Source organism: Somniosus microcephalus, chromosome 8 (assembly GCF_052327205.1).
Source record: "Somniosus microcephalus isolate GS21.2 chromosome 8, FLI_Smic_1.0, whole genome shotgun sequence".
Lineage (NCBI taxonomy): Eukaryota > Metazoa > Chordata > Chondrichthyes > Squaliformes > Somniosidae > Somniosus > Somniosus microcephalus.
The window spans coordinates 32,250,105-32,265,082 of record NC_140994.1 but is presented as its reverse complement, the minus strand read 5'-3'; the positions used below and the strand labels follow the sequence as shown (position 1 = coordinate 32,265,082).

At 47.3% G+C, this 14,978-nt stretch overlaps 1 protein-coding gene across 5 annotated transcripts in view; it reads right to left on the bottom strand.

Moving 5' to 3' along the window:
- Nucleotides 1-14,978, bottom strand: part of ccdc186 (coiled-coil domain-containing protein 186) — a 128,930-nt gene that overhangs the window by 39,825 nt on the left and 74,127 nt on the right. For 4 of the 5 annotated variants that reach the window (XM_085994450.1, XM_085994447.1, XM_085994446.1 and 1 more), the window contains 2 exons: nt 8,307-8,496; nt 7,375-7,470 (listed from right to left, as the gene is read on the bottom strand). In XM_085994450.1, the coding sequence (XP_085850576.1) occupies nt 7,375-7,470; nt 8,307-8,496 (286 nt within the window). The remainder of the gene's footprint in view (nt 1-7,374; nt 7,471-8,306; nt 8,497-14,978) is intronic. The other variant, XM_085994448.1, reaches the window with a different exon arrangement.

The following is a 14,978-nucleotide window of genomic DNA, read 5'->3' as shown; positions in this document are numbered from 1 at the left end:
TCACTTACTCCTGAATGCACCAGCCCTAACTTTTTCTGGCTCCTTTAGCGGTTAACTAGTGGGCAAGTACCCCAACTTCACACCATTGTATTGATTTCAGTGTTGGGTCTATTGGCAAGGACTGTTAGTGCTTACTCTGGAGGAGCAAGATATCTCCGACAGCAATTTCCAGATTTCCGTGCTTAACTGCGCATGTTCAAATGCTGGAAGTTGCTGTCCGATTTACTCTATTATAACAGTGAGCATGGTTAGGCTCACTGTTCTTATCGACGCAAAATCCAGGCCACTGTATTTTTTTTTTTTTAAAACAAAATCCCATTGTGTTTCTGCTGAAGTTAAGCACAATTCTTGGTAACCTAAGATTTTTATTAAAAGAGGTACAGATTATAACACTATCCATATATTATATATATATATATATATATATAAATAAAAAACTGAGATCCACTTGCATAGTCCACTGGTCAATCCCATTTTAAATATCAAGTTTTACAAGTATTTATCTGTGTACCTCATTTCCACAGAGTCTCAGTTTCAAAACAGAGATTTTCCCCCTTAAAGAACGAAGGTGCAATACTTTGTTGAGAACCTTAATATAAAATGACTGTTTTGCATTCCCGGTTCCTTACTGTCCATATTATTAAGACCTGCTGAGTGCTTCAAGCATTTTTGGTTCATAGGTATTTACTAAGCAAGTCTGGGGGGGGGGGGTTCTAAAGGATATACACAATACACAGGCTTATATAGCCCAAGTGGCAATTACCGGCATTGCGCACACCTGGGGCTCTTAAAGGCACATACACCACAATTGCTTTTAAAGGCCCATACACCACAATTCCTCCCCTTCTAGCTAACTAGTACATCATATTTTAAGTAATTATTAATTACATGTTATATGCAAAATAATATACATTGCTGTATTAATTAATTATAAGTTAGTCTCTCAGGAGGCTTCCTGACTCGGTCCGGATAACGCCTTGGGGGTGTAGTAGTTTCTGGTGGTGTAGTAGGTTCTTCTGGTAAGGCTGATTCGGCTTGAAGGCCAGTGTCGGGTTCATCGGGTTCCAGTATCACCGGATCGGAGGTAGATATGGGTATCTCTACTTCATCGTTAGGTGTATAGCGTGGTGGTGTAGGTTGTCCCTTTTCGGATGACTTGATGATTTGGTCAGCATGGCGCCTTATTATGCTTTCTCCGATGTCCACGGTATACATCAGTGGTCCTAGTCGTGTGCAGATAGTTCCAGGCTGCCATTTCTCGGTACGGTAGTCCCGGGCCAAAACCGGTTGGCCTATCTGGAAGGCCCTAGTTGGCCTTTCATTCATGCCCTGAAACTGCCGGTTCTCCACGTCCCTTCGGATGTTGGGCTTGACCAAATCCAGCCGGCATCTTAGGTTTCTATTGTAGAACATCATGGCGGGAGTTTGGTTTGTAACCATATGTGTTGCATTCCTATATGCAAATAAGAAGTTATCCACCTTGTGCTGAAGTTTTATGTTTTCATTACCCATGGCCTTGATGGCCTTCTTGAAGGTCTGGACAAACCTTTCAGCCAATCCATTGGTGGCGGGATGGTATGGGGCGGACGTGTAGTGCTTTACCCCATTGTTCTTTAAGAACTTTCTGAATTCTTCGGACACAAATTGCGGTCCATTATCAGAACATATCTGTTCCGGCAGCCCATTCCTGGCAAATATGGTCCTTAATACTGTGATGGTTTTTTCCGTGGTGGTGGAGGACATCTTTATTACCTCCGGCCACTTGGAGTGTGCATCAACTGCGATTAAGAACATTGAGTCCATAAATGGACCAGCAAAGTCGATGTGCACCCTTTGCCAGGGAGATGAGGGCCACTCCCATGGATGTAGAGGGGCCTGTGGCGGAGCATTTTGGACCTTCTGGCATCCTAGGCAGCTCTTGGTCATGTCTTCGATGTCTCCATCGATACCTGGCCACCATACAAACGCCCTAGCTAGGTTCTTCATTTTCACTCCACCCAGATGCCCCTCGTGAAGCTCCTTTAGCACTTTATCCTGGAGTTTGGGTGGAATCACCACTCTGGATCCACACATCAAGGTTCCTCGGCACACTGACAGCTGTTCTCTTCTTTGCGAGAATGCTGGCAACAGTGGTTCGCCATGTGCTGGTCATCCCTTCATTGTTAAATCGGAGACCCGTGAGAGAGTAGGGTCATTTCTGGTCTCCCTTTCAATGGAAGAATTTGTCACCGGTAGACATTCCACTATGGTAGAGTGGAATATCTCTACTGGGTCTACTGTAGGTGCCTCTTCTATCGTTGGCAACGGTAGGCGCGATAAACCGTCAGCATTCCCATGCTGTTTTGACCCTTTGTATTCAATGTTGTATTGGTGTGCCCCTAGAAAAAGGGACCACCTCTGTAGTCTTTGTGCAGTCATAATGGGGACACCTTTCTTAGGGTTGAATATGGAGATGAGGGGTTGATGGTCAGTCAGCAAGGTAAATTTTTGTCCGTGTAGGTAATGGTTGAATTTCTTCACTCCCCATACCAGGCTGAGTGCTTCCCTGTCTATCTGGGAATAGTTACGCTCAGCTGAGTTCAATGAGCGTGACGCAAAAGCTATCGGCCGTTCCGAGCCATCAGGGAATCTATGGGACAATACCGCTCCTATGCCGTAAGGGGATGCATCGCACGCCAGTCTGATTGGTAGTGATGGGTTGTAATGAGCCAAAACTTTCTCGGATGTGATTAAGTCTTTACATTTATGGAAGGCACGTTTACAGTCTTCGTTCCATTTCCAAATCACTCCTGTGTGTAGAAGATCATTAAGAGGGTGTAGAATAGTTGATAAGTTCGGTAAAAATTTATGATAGTAATTTATTAATCCCAGGAATGACCTCAATTGTGAAACATTTTCAGGTGCTGGGGCTTTTATAACTGCTTCAATTTTTTCAGGTGACTTATGCAACCCTTCCTTATTAATTATGTGGCCACAATATGATATCTGATTTTGGAAAAATTCGCACTTGGGGCGATTTGCTCGTAGGCCCCGTTCTTTCAGCCTAGTGAGCACCTGCTCCAAATTGGCAAGGTGCTCGTTGTCGTTTTCTCCTGTTATAAGGATGTCGTCTAGGTAACACTGAGTCCCCGGAATCCCTTGCAGGACTTGCTCCATAGCTCTTTGCCAGATAGCTGGAGCTGATGCTACTCCAAAAACCAGTCGATTGTACTGGTACAGGCCTTTGTGTGTGTTTATTGTGAGATACTTTTTAAGAGGTCTCCTCAACCTCCATCTGTAGATATGCCTGTGCCAAGTCAATTTTTGTGAAACGTTTTCCTCCGGATAGTGAGGCGAAAATATCTTCTATCCTCGGAAGAGGATACTGTACCGTGTGAAGGACCGGGTTTACAGTCACCTTAAAGTCCCCACAGATGCGAATTTTTCTCTGTTCCTCAGAGTTATTTTTCAATGCTTTTTTCATGACTGGAACGATGGGTGTTGCCCATTCGCTCCAATCTATTTTGGATAATACGCCTGCCTTTTCCAAATTCTCCAGCTCTGCCTCGACTGCCGGACGTATTGCGTATGGCACCGGTCTTGCCTTAAAAAATTTTGGAATTGCTGCATCTTCCACTTTTATTGAGGCGGTGATGCCTTTCAAGGTTCCTAGTTTCTCTTGAAACACTTCTTTGGCGTTGGCCAAGATGACATCATACCTGAACGATTAAAAGACATCATTGTTTTTTTCCTTACTGGTCACCGTCAGTGCCTGAATGGAGTGCCAGTCTAAACGTATCTTCCTTATCCATTCACGTCCCAACAACGGTGGACCACCATCTTGTAGAATGTATAAATACAACTTTTGTATTTCTTTGCCGTTGTATACCACAGGCACCTTTATTTTTCCTTTGGGGTATACTTTCTGCCCCGTATATGTTTTAAAGATAATGCATGTGTCTTTTAGAGGTATATGCGAAAATAGCCTCTCGTAATCTCGTCGATTTATTACGGTTAGAGCTGATCCTGTATCTAGCTCCATTTTAACTGGGGACCCTGCTATTATGAGGGTAACCCAAATGGTCTGGTAATCTTCATTGGCAATTACATTATGTAATTTGAGAGAGCTTAGTCTCTTGTTCCCGGAGTCGCTATCGCTCTTCTGGTCTTTGGAGCTACTGTCCGTCATCATTTGTACCTTTCTGTGCTTTTCCTTATTGATTCTTTTCCCATTAGTGGATTTTTTATTTTCAGATCGGCATACACGTGGAATGTGTCCCATCTTTCCACATCGCCTGCATGCTTTTTCTTTGAACCAGCAATCCCTCTGGTCATGGTTGGATGTGCCGCAGCGATAACATCTTTCGAAACCCCGTGTCATTTCATGGGTGCCGAAGTCCTGTGGCCTTTGCTGTATCTTTGCCGCTCCTATTGCACCGAAAGCCTTGTCCAGTGTTAAATCTTTTCCAGAAGATACCTTTTTTTGTGTTTCTACACTTAGGGGATCGCAGATGAATTTGTCTTGCAGAGAATCTGCCAGTCCTGCCTCGAATTGGCAGTGTAGGGTATCAACAATCTCCTCAAAATTCTTGTCCATCGGTTCGGCTGGAGTGATTAAGTTGCGTAACAGCTTGTATGTTTCTGCGCCCATTAGATCCAGAAGCACTGAAGCTTTTTTTTCATCTTCTATTCCATTTGCGGTGCAAAACACCTCCACTCTTTCTACATATGTGGTCCAATCCTCTATCTTGTTATCAAAAACATCAATATTGCCAAAGTTAGGCTCGGTTTCGTTATCAAAAGCATCAATATTGCCAGACTTAGGCATTTCAAAAAAAGATATGGCGCTTCCCGCGCTTTTTTTTCTCTCTGTAGCAACGATATGGCGCTTCCTGCGCTTTCCCGCCGCTGCTACCGATAACAATGCTGTTTTACTGTGGTTTCCGTTTATTCACTGTTGGAGACTCGTTCCCGACGGAGGTCTAAACGCTGACCTGCTTGCCACGCCGGCCGTCTCCCAAGTGCACCCTCCCAGTCCGTTATTGCTTGCCTCCGATTTCGCTGCCTGTCTCAGCTGTAGAGCCCGCCGCTGGAGCCCCAGCCTGACGCCCAGGAAGGATTAGCGCAGTACCTGCCACCAGCTTGGCCAGCTGGTGAAACCACAGTTTCTATTACTTCCTTGAGTCTTCTGGACGCTGGAGGAATCGATGTCCTTGAGGTGCTGCCGAATTGCAGGTAAGTCCGTTTCCACTTCGTCGCCACTGTAGTGTCCGTGTGTAGATAAAGACACTGAAGACAGGAGTTGGTTCATAGGTATTTACTAAGCAAGTCTGGGGGGGGTTCTAAAGGATATACACAATACACAGGCTTATATAGCCCAAGTGGCAATTACCGGCATTGCGCACACCTGGGGCTCTTAAAGGCACATACACCACAATTGCTTTTAAAGGCCCATACACCACAATTTTCTGTTTTTATTTAAGATCTAATTGGAGTCACAGATTTTTTGCCACATCTGCACTACACTTTCATAGTCTTCACACACATTTCATTCCACCAATGTGGTTCATCTGCCTAATCCTAATTCCCCCCACTTGCACCTATGCCAAGACCCCCAAACCATTGAAATCAATGAACTGGGGATGCTATATAACCAACAGCAATATCTGCTATTCTTAGTTCGTCCACAGGATGGCAGTGTTACCTCAAAACAAATATTAGACAGGGCTTGTTATTCTCATTTACTCCAGAGGTGGCACTGCAGCCTCTCTTAGCCCGTTACAATAAAGAGCCAAAAGAAACTTCTAACTTAGACGGGGTATGAAGTTGGCGGTAGAGGATCAGCCGCCGTTATACACATCGCCCAATTTTCCTTTCCATTGTATAACAGGCGGCGATCGGCTACCACCTCTTTTACACCCCCAACGAAGTTGAAAGTTTCAGCAACCATTTCCTTCACCTAACTGAGGGCAAGGTCTGGGGAGATTTACTGATCTATTTAATAATTCTTGTGGTTGGTATACTGGAGTGCTCAGGTCCAAAGTGTTATATCTTGCTTATCTTTCCGATTTCACAAAACCAACTAAGACAGCAATATTTGCCTAAATAGCATTTCAAAAGTAATTCATTGTACGTAAAGCGATTTGGGATGTCTTGAGAGACAAGATAAGGCATGATTATAAATGCAAGTTCTTTCTTGAATCAAATACATTTAATTAGTATTAAATAAAAATTAAAAAGCAACCAAAAACTACTTGCACACAATGATTTCATAGAACCAAATCACAAATTTACTTTCCCATTAAAAAAAAATCAATGAAATAAGGAGTACCAGATTACTGCAAAAAAACCATTTTCAATGGCCACAACAGTACCTAGTTTCCCACTTTCCTTTAGTCTTTCACCCCAGGCATTTTACCAACTCCTACTATCTTGAACATCACTATGAGATCTCTTTCCTCTTCCCACCCCGCCATCCTTTCCCACACAATTACCAAGACTTGCCGAGGGTGCCTGCTTTAGAGTGGCCTCAGTATTTCCTACCACTCCATTGCGTACCTCACACAATTCGTCTCAGCATCCCAACTTGGTTACTCCCCCCAGGACACCCCATCTTTGGCATTCAAAGTGACTGGAGGAACATTTATGCTCAGGGCTGAATTTGGCCTCTTCACTTCATTCCAGCCCCGACTTCAATCTTGCTGCTTCAATTTGCAACTATAGCACGTTTGCGCTTCCTTGAACTTTTCTGTGAAGTCCTGAGCAGTAGACCAGGACCAAATTTCACAAGGTTCAAAAAGAAGCTGGGAGGAAACAACACCGGGCTCAAGGTTTCACAGATTCAATGAAACACAAAGCTGCATGGAGTGGTATTACGGATGCTGAAAACTAGAGGGAACCAAGAACAAAGCAGTGCAAACAAAGTAATTTTGTAAAAATAAATGAAAAGGGTATGGACAACTGGTAAATGGGAAAAAGTAGGACCAGAGCACTCAGTCACAAGAAAAAAATGGTTATTTAATAGCCAATAATCCAATCTCTGTTCTTTCCATCCCCCCAAAAAAACTCTCTTTTCTCTATTTAAAATCAATACTACTATGGTCATTGCTTCTCTGAACGTTCCTTTCCTGTTCCTCAAAGGCTTAAACTCTTGCACCCTACGTGGATCTTCAGTGTGTTGAAATACAAACTTGGTATTATCCAACCACTTCACCTTGATTTATCATCAAACCTCAAGCTAGTTAAATGAAAGCTGCCGGATGCAATTTCGATTTTTTTTCTCCCAGTTTCAGAAGCCAACATTACAGGCAGAAGCAGAAAGATAGTATGACTTTACCCGTTTCTGTAAATGACAACACGATTTTGTCCTTTAAATTGAAGTAATGTGGTATTTACTTTTTTGTTTACCTGATGAACTTGACCGACTTCCCATGCTGCTTGCCTCTTTGCTGTCACAGTTGCCATTTTCCATTTGCTCTAATCGCCGTCGTGCTGGAAGAAACCCACACATGGTGCTAAAATTACATTTCTGAAGTCTTGATCTAAAATGACACTAACGTTGTGAAAACCTGATCGTCTCCGTGAATGATCTAGATTGGCAATACAAACCAAAGGCACAACCAAAAAATATTTAAAATGGATTAGATGGTTTTACACCTAAAATACACACTCTTTGCCTGATTAAGCGGAATCATCAACAAAATACAGGAAACTCTTTGGTATCTGGCACCGACAGGACCAGGATGGTGCCGGTTGATTAAAAATTCCAGATGACGGATAGGGTTATCTACCAAGGCTATTTTTAACAAAGAGTCAGACTCCTGTTATTGAGGTGTTTGGACTTCCGACAGCACCAAGAAGCCGAGTAGTGGCAGTTTGGAGAACTACCCCCACTGACTGACTCAGCCATCGCGGGAGGTTCGGACTCGGACGTGGCAACATTTCCGGTTATTGAGGTGTTGTTTTCGGAGTACAAATTTTGCCGGTTAATAGAGAATTCCGGATATTTAGGTGCCGTTTAAACGAGAGTTTCCTGTACATGGTTTTAAAAGTGCTTCCCCGACGTCAAAACGCACACCAAACATTTTGCAAATTAAGTTTTATAGAGTGTATGCTTATCAGAAATTTATAGAAGCACATTTTGCATTTGCCAATTCAAAGAAAAATATTTACTTTACAAGGTACAAAGGGCACTTAGTATTCAGAGGGCTGTAAAGCCAATCACCAGAACAGTAAAATCAAAAACTAATGGCGGTCTTGTTTAGTATCACATAATATTTTGATATAATTCAAGTAGAATTTATAGTGGTTTTCCAAATCCCACTCACCTTGCTGAAGCTGTTTCGTGAGGTCCTTAATGTTAGTTGCTTTCTTTCGTTTCTGTGTGACAAGGTCATCTTTAAGCTCCTCCACTTGTAAAGTCAGTTTACTCACTTCCTTCTGTTCAGAGATCACCTCACTCTGCAGAGTTTGCACATCCTGCTGTCGGAGTTGCTGTTCTTGCTGCAACCGGTCCACCTGTGTACAAACAAAAGCAAATATAGTGAGCGACACGGGGCGGCTCTTGGTTGAAATGTGAATTTGTTGCCATCTATGGCAAAGTGACTGTGGTCAGGTTTCAAAACATGTGCTGTATTTATCTTACTTATGTTGGCAACATTAAAAACTTTTGAACCCAACCTAACCATCAATGGATGTTACACCTCACTGGAAATAGGTTGCAAAGTACACACAGTAGAAAGGGACTTTTCTCAGTACTAGTATTACTGTACTGTATTAATCAGAGTAATTTTCACCTTTGGTATAGATCTACAACTCCTGGAACATTGAACTTTTTGCCATTCATCTTACTGCAGCTTCAATAATAAACCAATTAACCACTTCGAATTTTATTTACAATTAAATAGGGCTTTAAACTAATTAGAGTTATAAGCAGGCTTCACTTACAACAGTTTTCTGGGAGAATTTTATACCCAAGGCAAGAGAAGCTAGTCTAAGAAAATGGAATTGAGCCTTTGGATTAGAAAACTGCAAATTATTTATTAGATAAATGAGAGCACATAGAATTGCAGGTAACCTGATGATATGAATTGGTAGGTAGGAGAGAGAGAGCAAGGATAGTGGGTAGGAGACAGAGAGCAAGGATAGTGGGTAGGAGACAGAGAGCGAGGATAGTGGGTAGGAGAGAGAGAGCAAGGATAGTGGGTAGGAGAGAGAGAGCAAGGATAGTGGGTAGGAGAGAGAGGGCAAGGATAGTGGGCAGGAGAGAGAGAGCGAGGATAGTGGGTAGGAGAGAGAGAGCGCGAGGATAGTGGGGAGGAGAGAGAGAGCGAGGATAGTGGGTAGGAGACAGAGAGCGAGGATAGTGGGTAGGAGAGAGAGAGCGAGGATAGTGGGTAGGAGAGAGAGAGCGAGGATAGTGGGTAGGAGAGAGAGAGCGAGGATAGTGGGTAGGAGAGAGAGAGCAAGGATAGTGGGTAGGAGAGAGAGAGCAAGGATAGTGGGTAGGAGAGAGAGAGCAAGGATAGTGGGTAGGAGACAGAGAGCAAGGATAGTGGGTAGGAGACAGAGAGCAAGGATAGTGGGTAGGAGAGAGAGAGCGAGGATAGTGGGTAGGAGAGAGAGAGCAAGGATAGTGGGTAGGAGACAGAGAGCAAGGATAGTGGGTAGGAGAGAGAGAGCGAGGATAGTGGGTAGGAGAGAGAGAGCGCAAGGATAGTGGGTAGGAGACAGAGAGCGAGGATAGTGGGTAGGAGAGAGAGAGCAAGGATAGTGGGTAGGAGACAGAGAGCAAGGATAGTGGGTAGGAGACAGAGAGCGAGGATAGTGGGTAGGAGAGAGAGAGCAAGGATAGTGGGTAGGAGAGAGAGAGCAAGGATAGTGGGTAGGAGAGAGAGAGCAAGGATAGTGGGTAGGAGAGAGAGAGCAAGGATAGTGGGTAGGAGACAGAGAGCGAGGATAGTGGGTAGGAGAGAGAGAGCGCAAGGGTAGTGGGTAGGAGAGAGAGAGCGAGGATAGTGGGTAGGAGACAGAGAGCGAGGATAGTGGGTAGGAGAGAGAGAGCAAGGGTAGTGGGTAGGAGAGAGAGAGCGAGGATAGTGGGTAGGAGACAGAGAGCGAGGATAGTGGGTAGGAGAGAGAGAGCAAGGGTAGTGGGTAGGAGACAGAGAGCAAGGATAGTAGGTAGGAGACAGAGAGCGAGGATAGTGGGTAGGAGACAGAGAGCAAGGATAGTAGGTAGGAGACAGAGAGCAAGGATAGTAGGTAGGAGAGAGAGAGCAAGGATAGTAGGAAGGAGAGAGAGAGCGAGGATAGTGGGTAGGAGAGAGAGCGCGAGGATAGTGGGTAGGAGAGAGAGAGCGCAAGGATAGTGGGTAGGAGAGAGAGAGCGAGGATAGTAGGTAGGAGAGAGAGAGCGAGGATAGTGGGTAGGAGAGAGAGAGCGAGGATAGTGGGTAGGAGAGAGAGAGCGAGGATAGTAGGTAGGAGAGAGAGAGCGAGGATAGTGGGTAGGAGACAGAGAGCGAGGATAGAAGGTAGGAGAGAGAGAGCGAGGATAGTAGGTAGGAGAGAGAGAGCGAGGATAGTGGGTAGGAGAGAGAGAGCGCGAGGACACTGGGTAGGAGAGAGAGAGCGAGGATAGTGGGTAGGAGAGAGCGAGGACAGTGGGTAGGAGAGAGAGAGCGCGAGGATAGTGGGTAGGAGAGAGAGAGCAAGGATAGTGGGTAGGAGACAGAGAGCAAGGATAGTGGGTAGGAGAGAGAGAGCGAGGATAGTGGGTAGGAGAGAGAGAGCGAGGATAGTGGGTAGGAGAGAGAGAGCAAGGGTAGTGGGTAGGAGAGAGAGAGCAAGGATAGTGGGTAGGAGACAGAGAGCAAGGATAGTGGGTAGGAGAGAGAGAGCGAGGATAGTGGGTAGGAGAGAGAGAGCGAGGATAGTGGGTAGGAGAGAGAGAGCGAGGATAGTGGGTAGGAGAGAGAGAGCAAGGATAGTGGGTAGGAGACAGAGAGCAAGGATAGTAGGTAGGAGAGAGAGAGCTAGGATAGTGGGTAGGAGAGAGAGAGCGAGGATAGTGGGTAGGAGACAGAGAGCGAGGATAGTGGGTAGGAGAGAGAGAGCGAGGATAGTGGGTAGGAGAGAGAGAGCGCAAGGATAGTGGGTAGGAGACAGAGAGCGAGGATAGTGGGTAGGAGAGAGAGAGCAAGGATAGTGGGTAGGAGACAGAGAGCGAGGATAGTGGGTAGGAGAGAGAGAGCAAGGATAGTGGGTAGGAGAGAGAGAGCAAGGATAGTGGGTAGGAGAGAGAGAGCAAGGATAGTGGGTAGGAGACAGAGAGCGAGGATAGTGGGTAGGAGAGAGAGAGCAAGGATAGTGGGTAGGAGAGAGAGCAAGGATAGTGGGTAGGAGACAGAGAGCGAGGATAGTGGGTAGGAGAGAGAGAGCAAGGATAGTGGGTAGGAGACAGAGAGCAAGGATAGTGGGTAGGAGAGAGAGAGCGCGAGGATAGTGGGTAGGAGAGAGAGAGCAAGGATAGTAGGTAGGAGAGAGAGAGCGAGGATAGTGGGTAGGAGACAGAGAGCGAGGATAGTGGGTAGGAGAGAGAGAGCGAGGATAGTGGGTAGGAGACAGAGAGCGAGGATAGTAGGTAGGAGAGAGAGAGCGAGGATAGTAGGTAGGAGAGAGAGAGCGAGGATAGTGGGTAGGAGACAGAGAGCGAGGATAGTGGGTAGGAGAGAGAGGGCGCGAGGATAGTGGGTAGGAGAGAGAGAGCAAGGATAGTGGGTAGGAGAGAGAGAGAGAGCGAGGATAGTGGGTAGGAGACAGAGAGCGAGGATAGTGGGTATGAGAGAGAGAGCAAGGATAGTGGGTAGGAGAGAGAGCAAGGATAGTGGGTAGGAGACAGAGAGCAAGGATAGTGGGTAGGAGAGAGAGAGCGAGGATAGTGGGTAGGAGACAGAGAGCGAGGATAGTGGGTAGGAGAGAGAGAGCAAGGATAGTGGGTAGGAGACAGAGAGCAAGGATAGTGGGTAGGAGACAGAGAGCGAGGATAGTGGGTAGGAGAGAGAGAGCAAGGATAGTGGGTAGGAGAGAGAGAGCAAGGATAGTGGGTAGGAGAGAGAGAGCGAGGATAGTGGGTAGGAGAGAGAGAGCAAGGATAGTGGGTAGGAGACAGAGAGCGAGGATAGTGGGTAGGAGAGAGAGAGCAAGGATAGTGGGTAGGAGACAGAGAGCGAGGATAGTGGGTAGGAGACAGAGAGCAAGGATAGTGGGTAGGAGACAGAGAGCAAGGATAGTAGGTAGGAGAGAGAGAGAGAGAGCGAGGACAGTGGGTAGGAGAGAGAGAGCGCAAGGGTAGTGGCTAGGAGAGAGAGAGCGAGGATAGTGGGTAGGAGAGAGAGCGCGAGGATAGTGGGTAGGAGAGAGAGAGCGAGGATAGTAGGTAGGAGAGAGAGAGCAAGGATAGTGGGAAGGAGACAGAGAGCAAGGATAGTGGGTAGGAGACAGAGAGCAAGGATAGTGGGTAGGAGAGAGAGAGCGAGGATAGTAGGTAGGAGAGAGAGAGCGAGGATAGTGGGTAGGAGAGAGAGAGCGAGGATAGTGGGTAGGAGAGAGAGAGCGAGGATTGTAGGTAGGAGAGAGAGAGAGCGAGGATAGTGGGTAGGAGAGAGAGAGCGAGGATAGTGGGTAGGAGAGAGAGAGCGAGGATAGTGGGTAGGAGAGAGAGAGCGAGGATAGTGGGTAGGAGAGAGAGAGCGAGGATAGTGGGTAGGAGAGAGAGAGCGAGGATAGTGGGTAGGAGAGAGAGAGCGAGGATAGTGGGTAGGAGAGAGAGAGAGCGAGGATAGTGGGTAGGAGAGAGAGAGCGAGGATAGTGGGTAGGAGAGAGAGAGCGAGGATAGTGGGTAGGAGAGAGAGAGCGAGGATAGTGGGTAGGAGAGAGAGAGCGCGAGGATAGTAGGTAGGAGAGAGAGAGCGAGGATAGTGGGTAGGAGAGAGAGAGCGCAAGGATAGTGGGTAGGAGAGAGAGAGCGCGAGGATAGTGGGTAGGAGAGAGAGAGCGAGGATAGTGGGTAGGAGAGAGAGAGCGCGAGGATAGTGGGTAGGAGAGAGAGAGCGAGGATAGTGGGTAGGAGAGAGAGAGCGAGGATAGTGGGTAGGAGAGAGAGAGCGAGGATAGTGGGTAGGAGAGAGAGAGCAAGGATAGTGGGTAGGAGAGAGAGAGCGCGAGGATAGTGGGTAGGAGAGAGAGAGCAAGTATAGTGGGTAGGAGACAGAGAGCAAGGATAGTAGGTAGGAGACAGAGAGCAAGGATAGTGGGTAGGAGACAGAGAGCAAGGATAGTGGGTAGGAGAGAGAGAGCGAGGATAGTGGGTAGGAGAGAGAGTGCGAGGATAGTGGGTAGGAGAGAGAGAGCAAGGATAGTGGGTAGGAGAGAGAGAGCAAGGATAGTGGGTAGGAGAGAGAGAGCAAGGATAGTGGGTAGGGGAGAGAGAGCAAGGATAGTGGGTAGGAGAGAGAGAGCGAGGATAGTGGGTAGGAGAGAGAGAGCGAGGATAGTGGGTAGGAGAGAGAGAGCGAGGATTGTAGGTAGGAGAGAGAGAGCGAGGATAGTGGGTAGGAGACAGAGAGCGAGGATAGTAGGTAGGAGAGAGAGAGCGAGGATAGTAGGTAGGAGAGAGAGAGAGCGAGGATAGTGGGTAGGAGAGAGAGAGCGCGAGGATAGTGGGTAGGAGAGAGAGAGCGAGGATAGTGGGTAGGAGAGAGAGAGCGAGGATAGTGGGTAGGAGAGAGAGAGCGAGGATAGTGGGTAGGAGAGAGAGAGCGAGGATAGTGGGTAGGAGAGAGAGAGAGCGAGGATAGTGGGTAGGAGAGAGAGAGCGCGAGGATAGTGGGTAGGAGAGAGAGAGCGAGGATAGTGGGTAGGAGAGAGAGAGCGAGGATAGTAGGTAGGAGAGAGAGAGCGAGGATAGTAGGTAGGAGAGAGAGAGCGAGGATAGTGGGTAGGAGAGAGAGAGCGCGAGGATAGTGGGTAGGAGAGAGAGAGCGCGAGGATAGTGGGTAGGAGAGAGAGAGCGAGGATAGTGGGTAGGAGAGAGAGAGCGCGAGGATAGTGGGTAGGAGAGAGAGAGCGAGGATAGTGGGTAGGAGAGAGAGAGCGAGGATAGTGGGTAGGAGAGAGAGAGCGAGGATAGTGGGTAGGAGAGAGAGAGCGAGGATAGTGGGTAGGAGAGAGAGCGCGAGGATAGTGGGTAGGAGAGAGAGAGCAAGGGTAGTGGGTAGGAGAGAGAGAGCAAGGATAGTGGGTAGGAGATAGAGAGCAAGGATAGTGGGTAGGAGAGAGAGAGCGAGGATAGTGGGTAGGAGAGAGAGAGCGCGAGGATAGTGGGTTGGAGAGAGAGAGCGAGGATAGTGGGTTGGAGAGAGAGAGCGAGGATAGTGGGTAGGAGAGAGAGAGCAAGGATAGTGGGTTGGAGAGAGAGAGCGAGGATAGTGGGTAGGAGAGAGAGAGCAAGGATAGTGGGTAGGAGAGAGAGAGCGAGGATAGTGGGTAGGAGAGAGAGAGCGAGGATAGTGGGTAGGAGACAGAGAGCAAGGATAGTGGGTAGGAGAGAGAGAGCGAGGATCGTGGGTAGGAGAGAGAGAGCGAGGATAGTGGGTAGGAGAGAGAGAGCGAGGATAGTGGGTAGGAGAGAGAGAGCGAGGATAGTGGGTAGGAGAGAGAGAGCGAGGATAGTGGGTAGGAGACAGAGAGCGAGGATAGTGGGTAGGAGACAGAGCAAGGATAGTGGGTAGGAGACAGAGAGCAAGGATAGTAGGTAGGAGAGAGAGAGAGCGAGGATAGTGGGTAGGAGACAGAGAGCAAGGATAGTGGGTAGGAGACAGAGAGCAAGGATAGTGGGTAGGAGACAGAGAGCGAGGATAGTGGGTAGGAGACAGAGCAAGGATAGTGGGTAGGAGACAGAGAGCAAGGATAGTGGGTAGGAGAGAGAGAGAGCGAG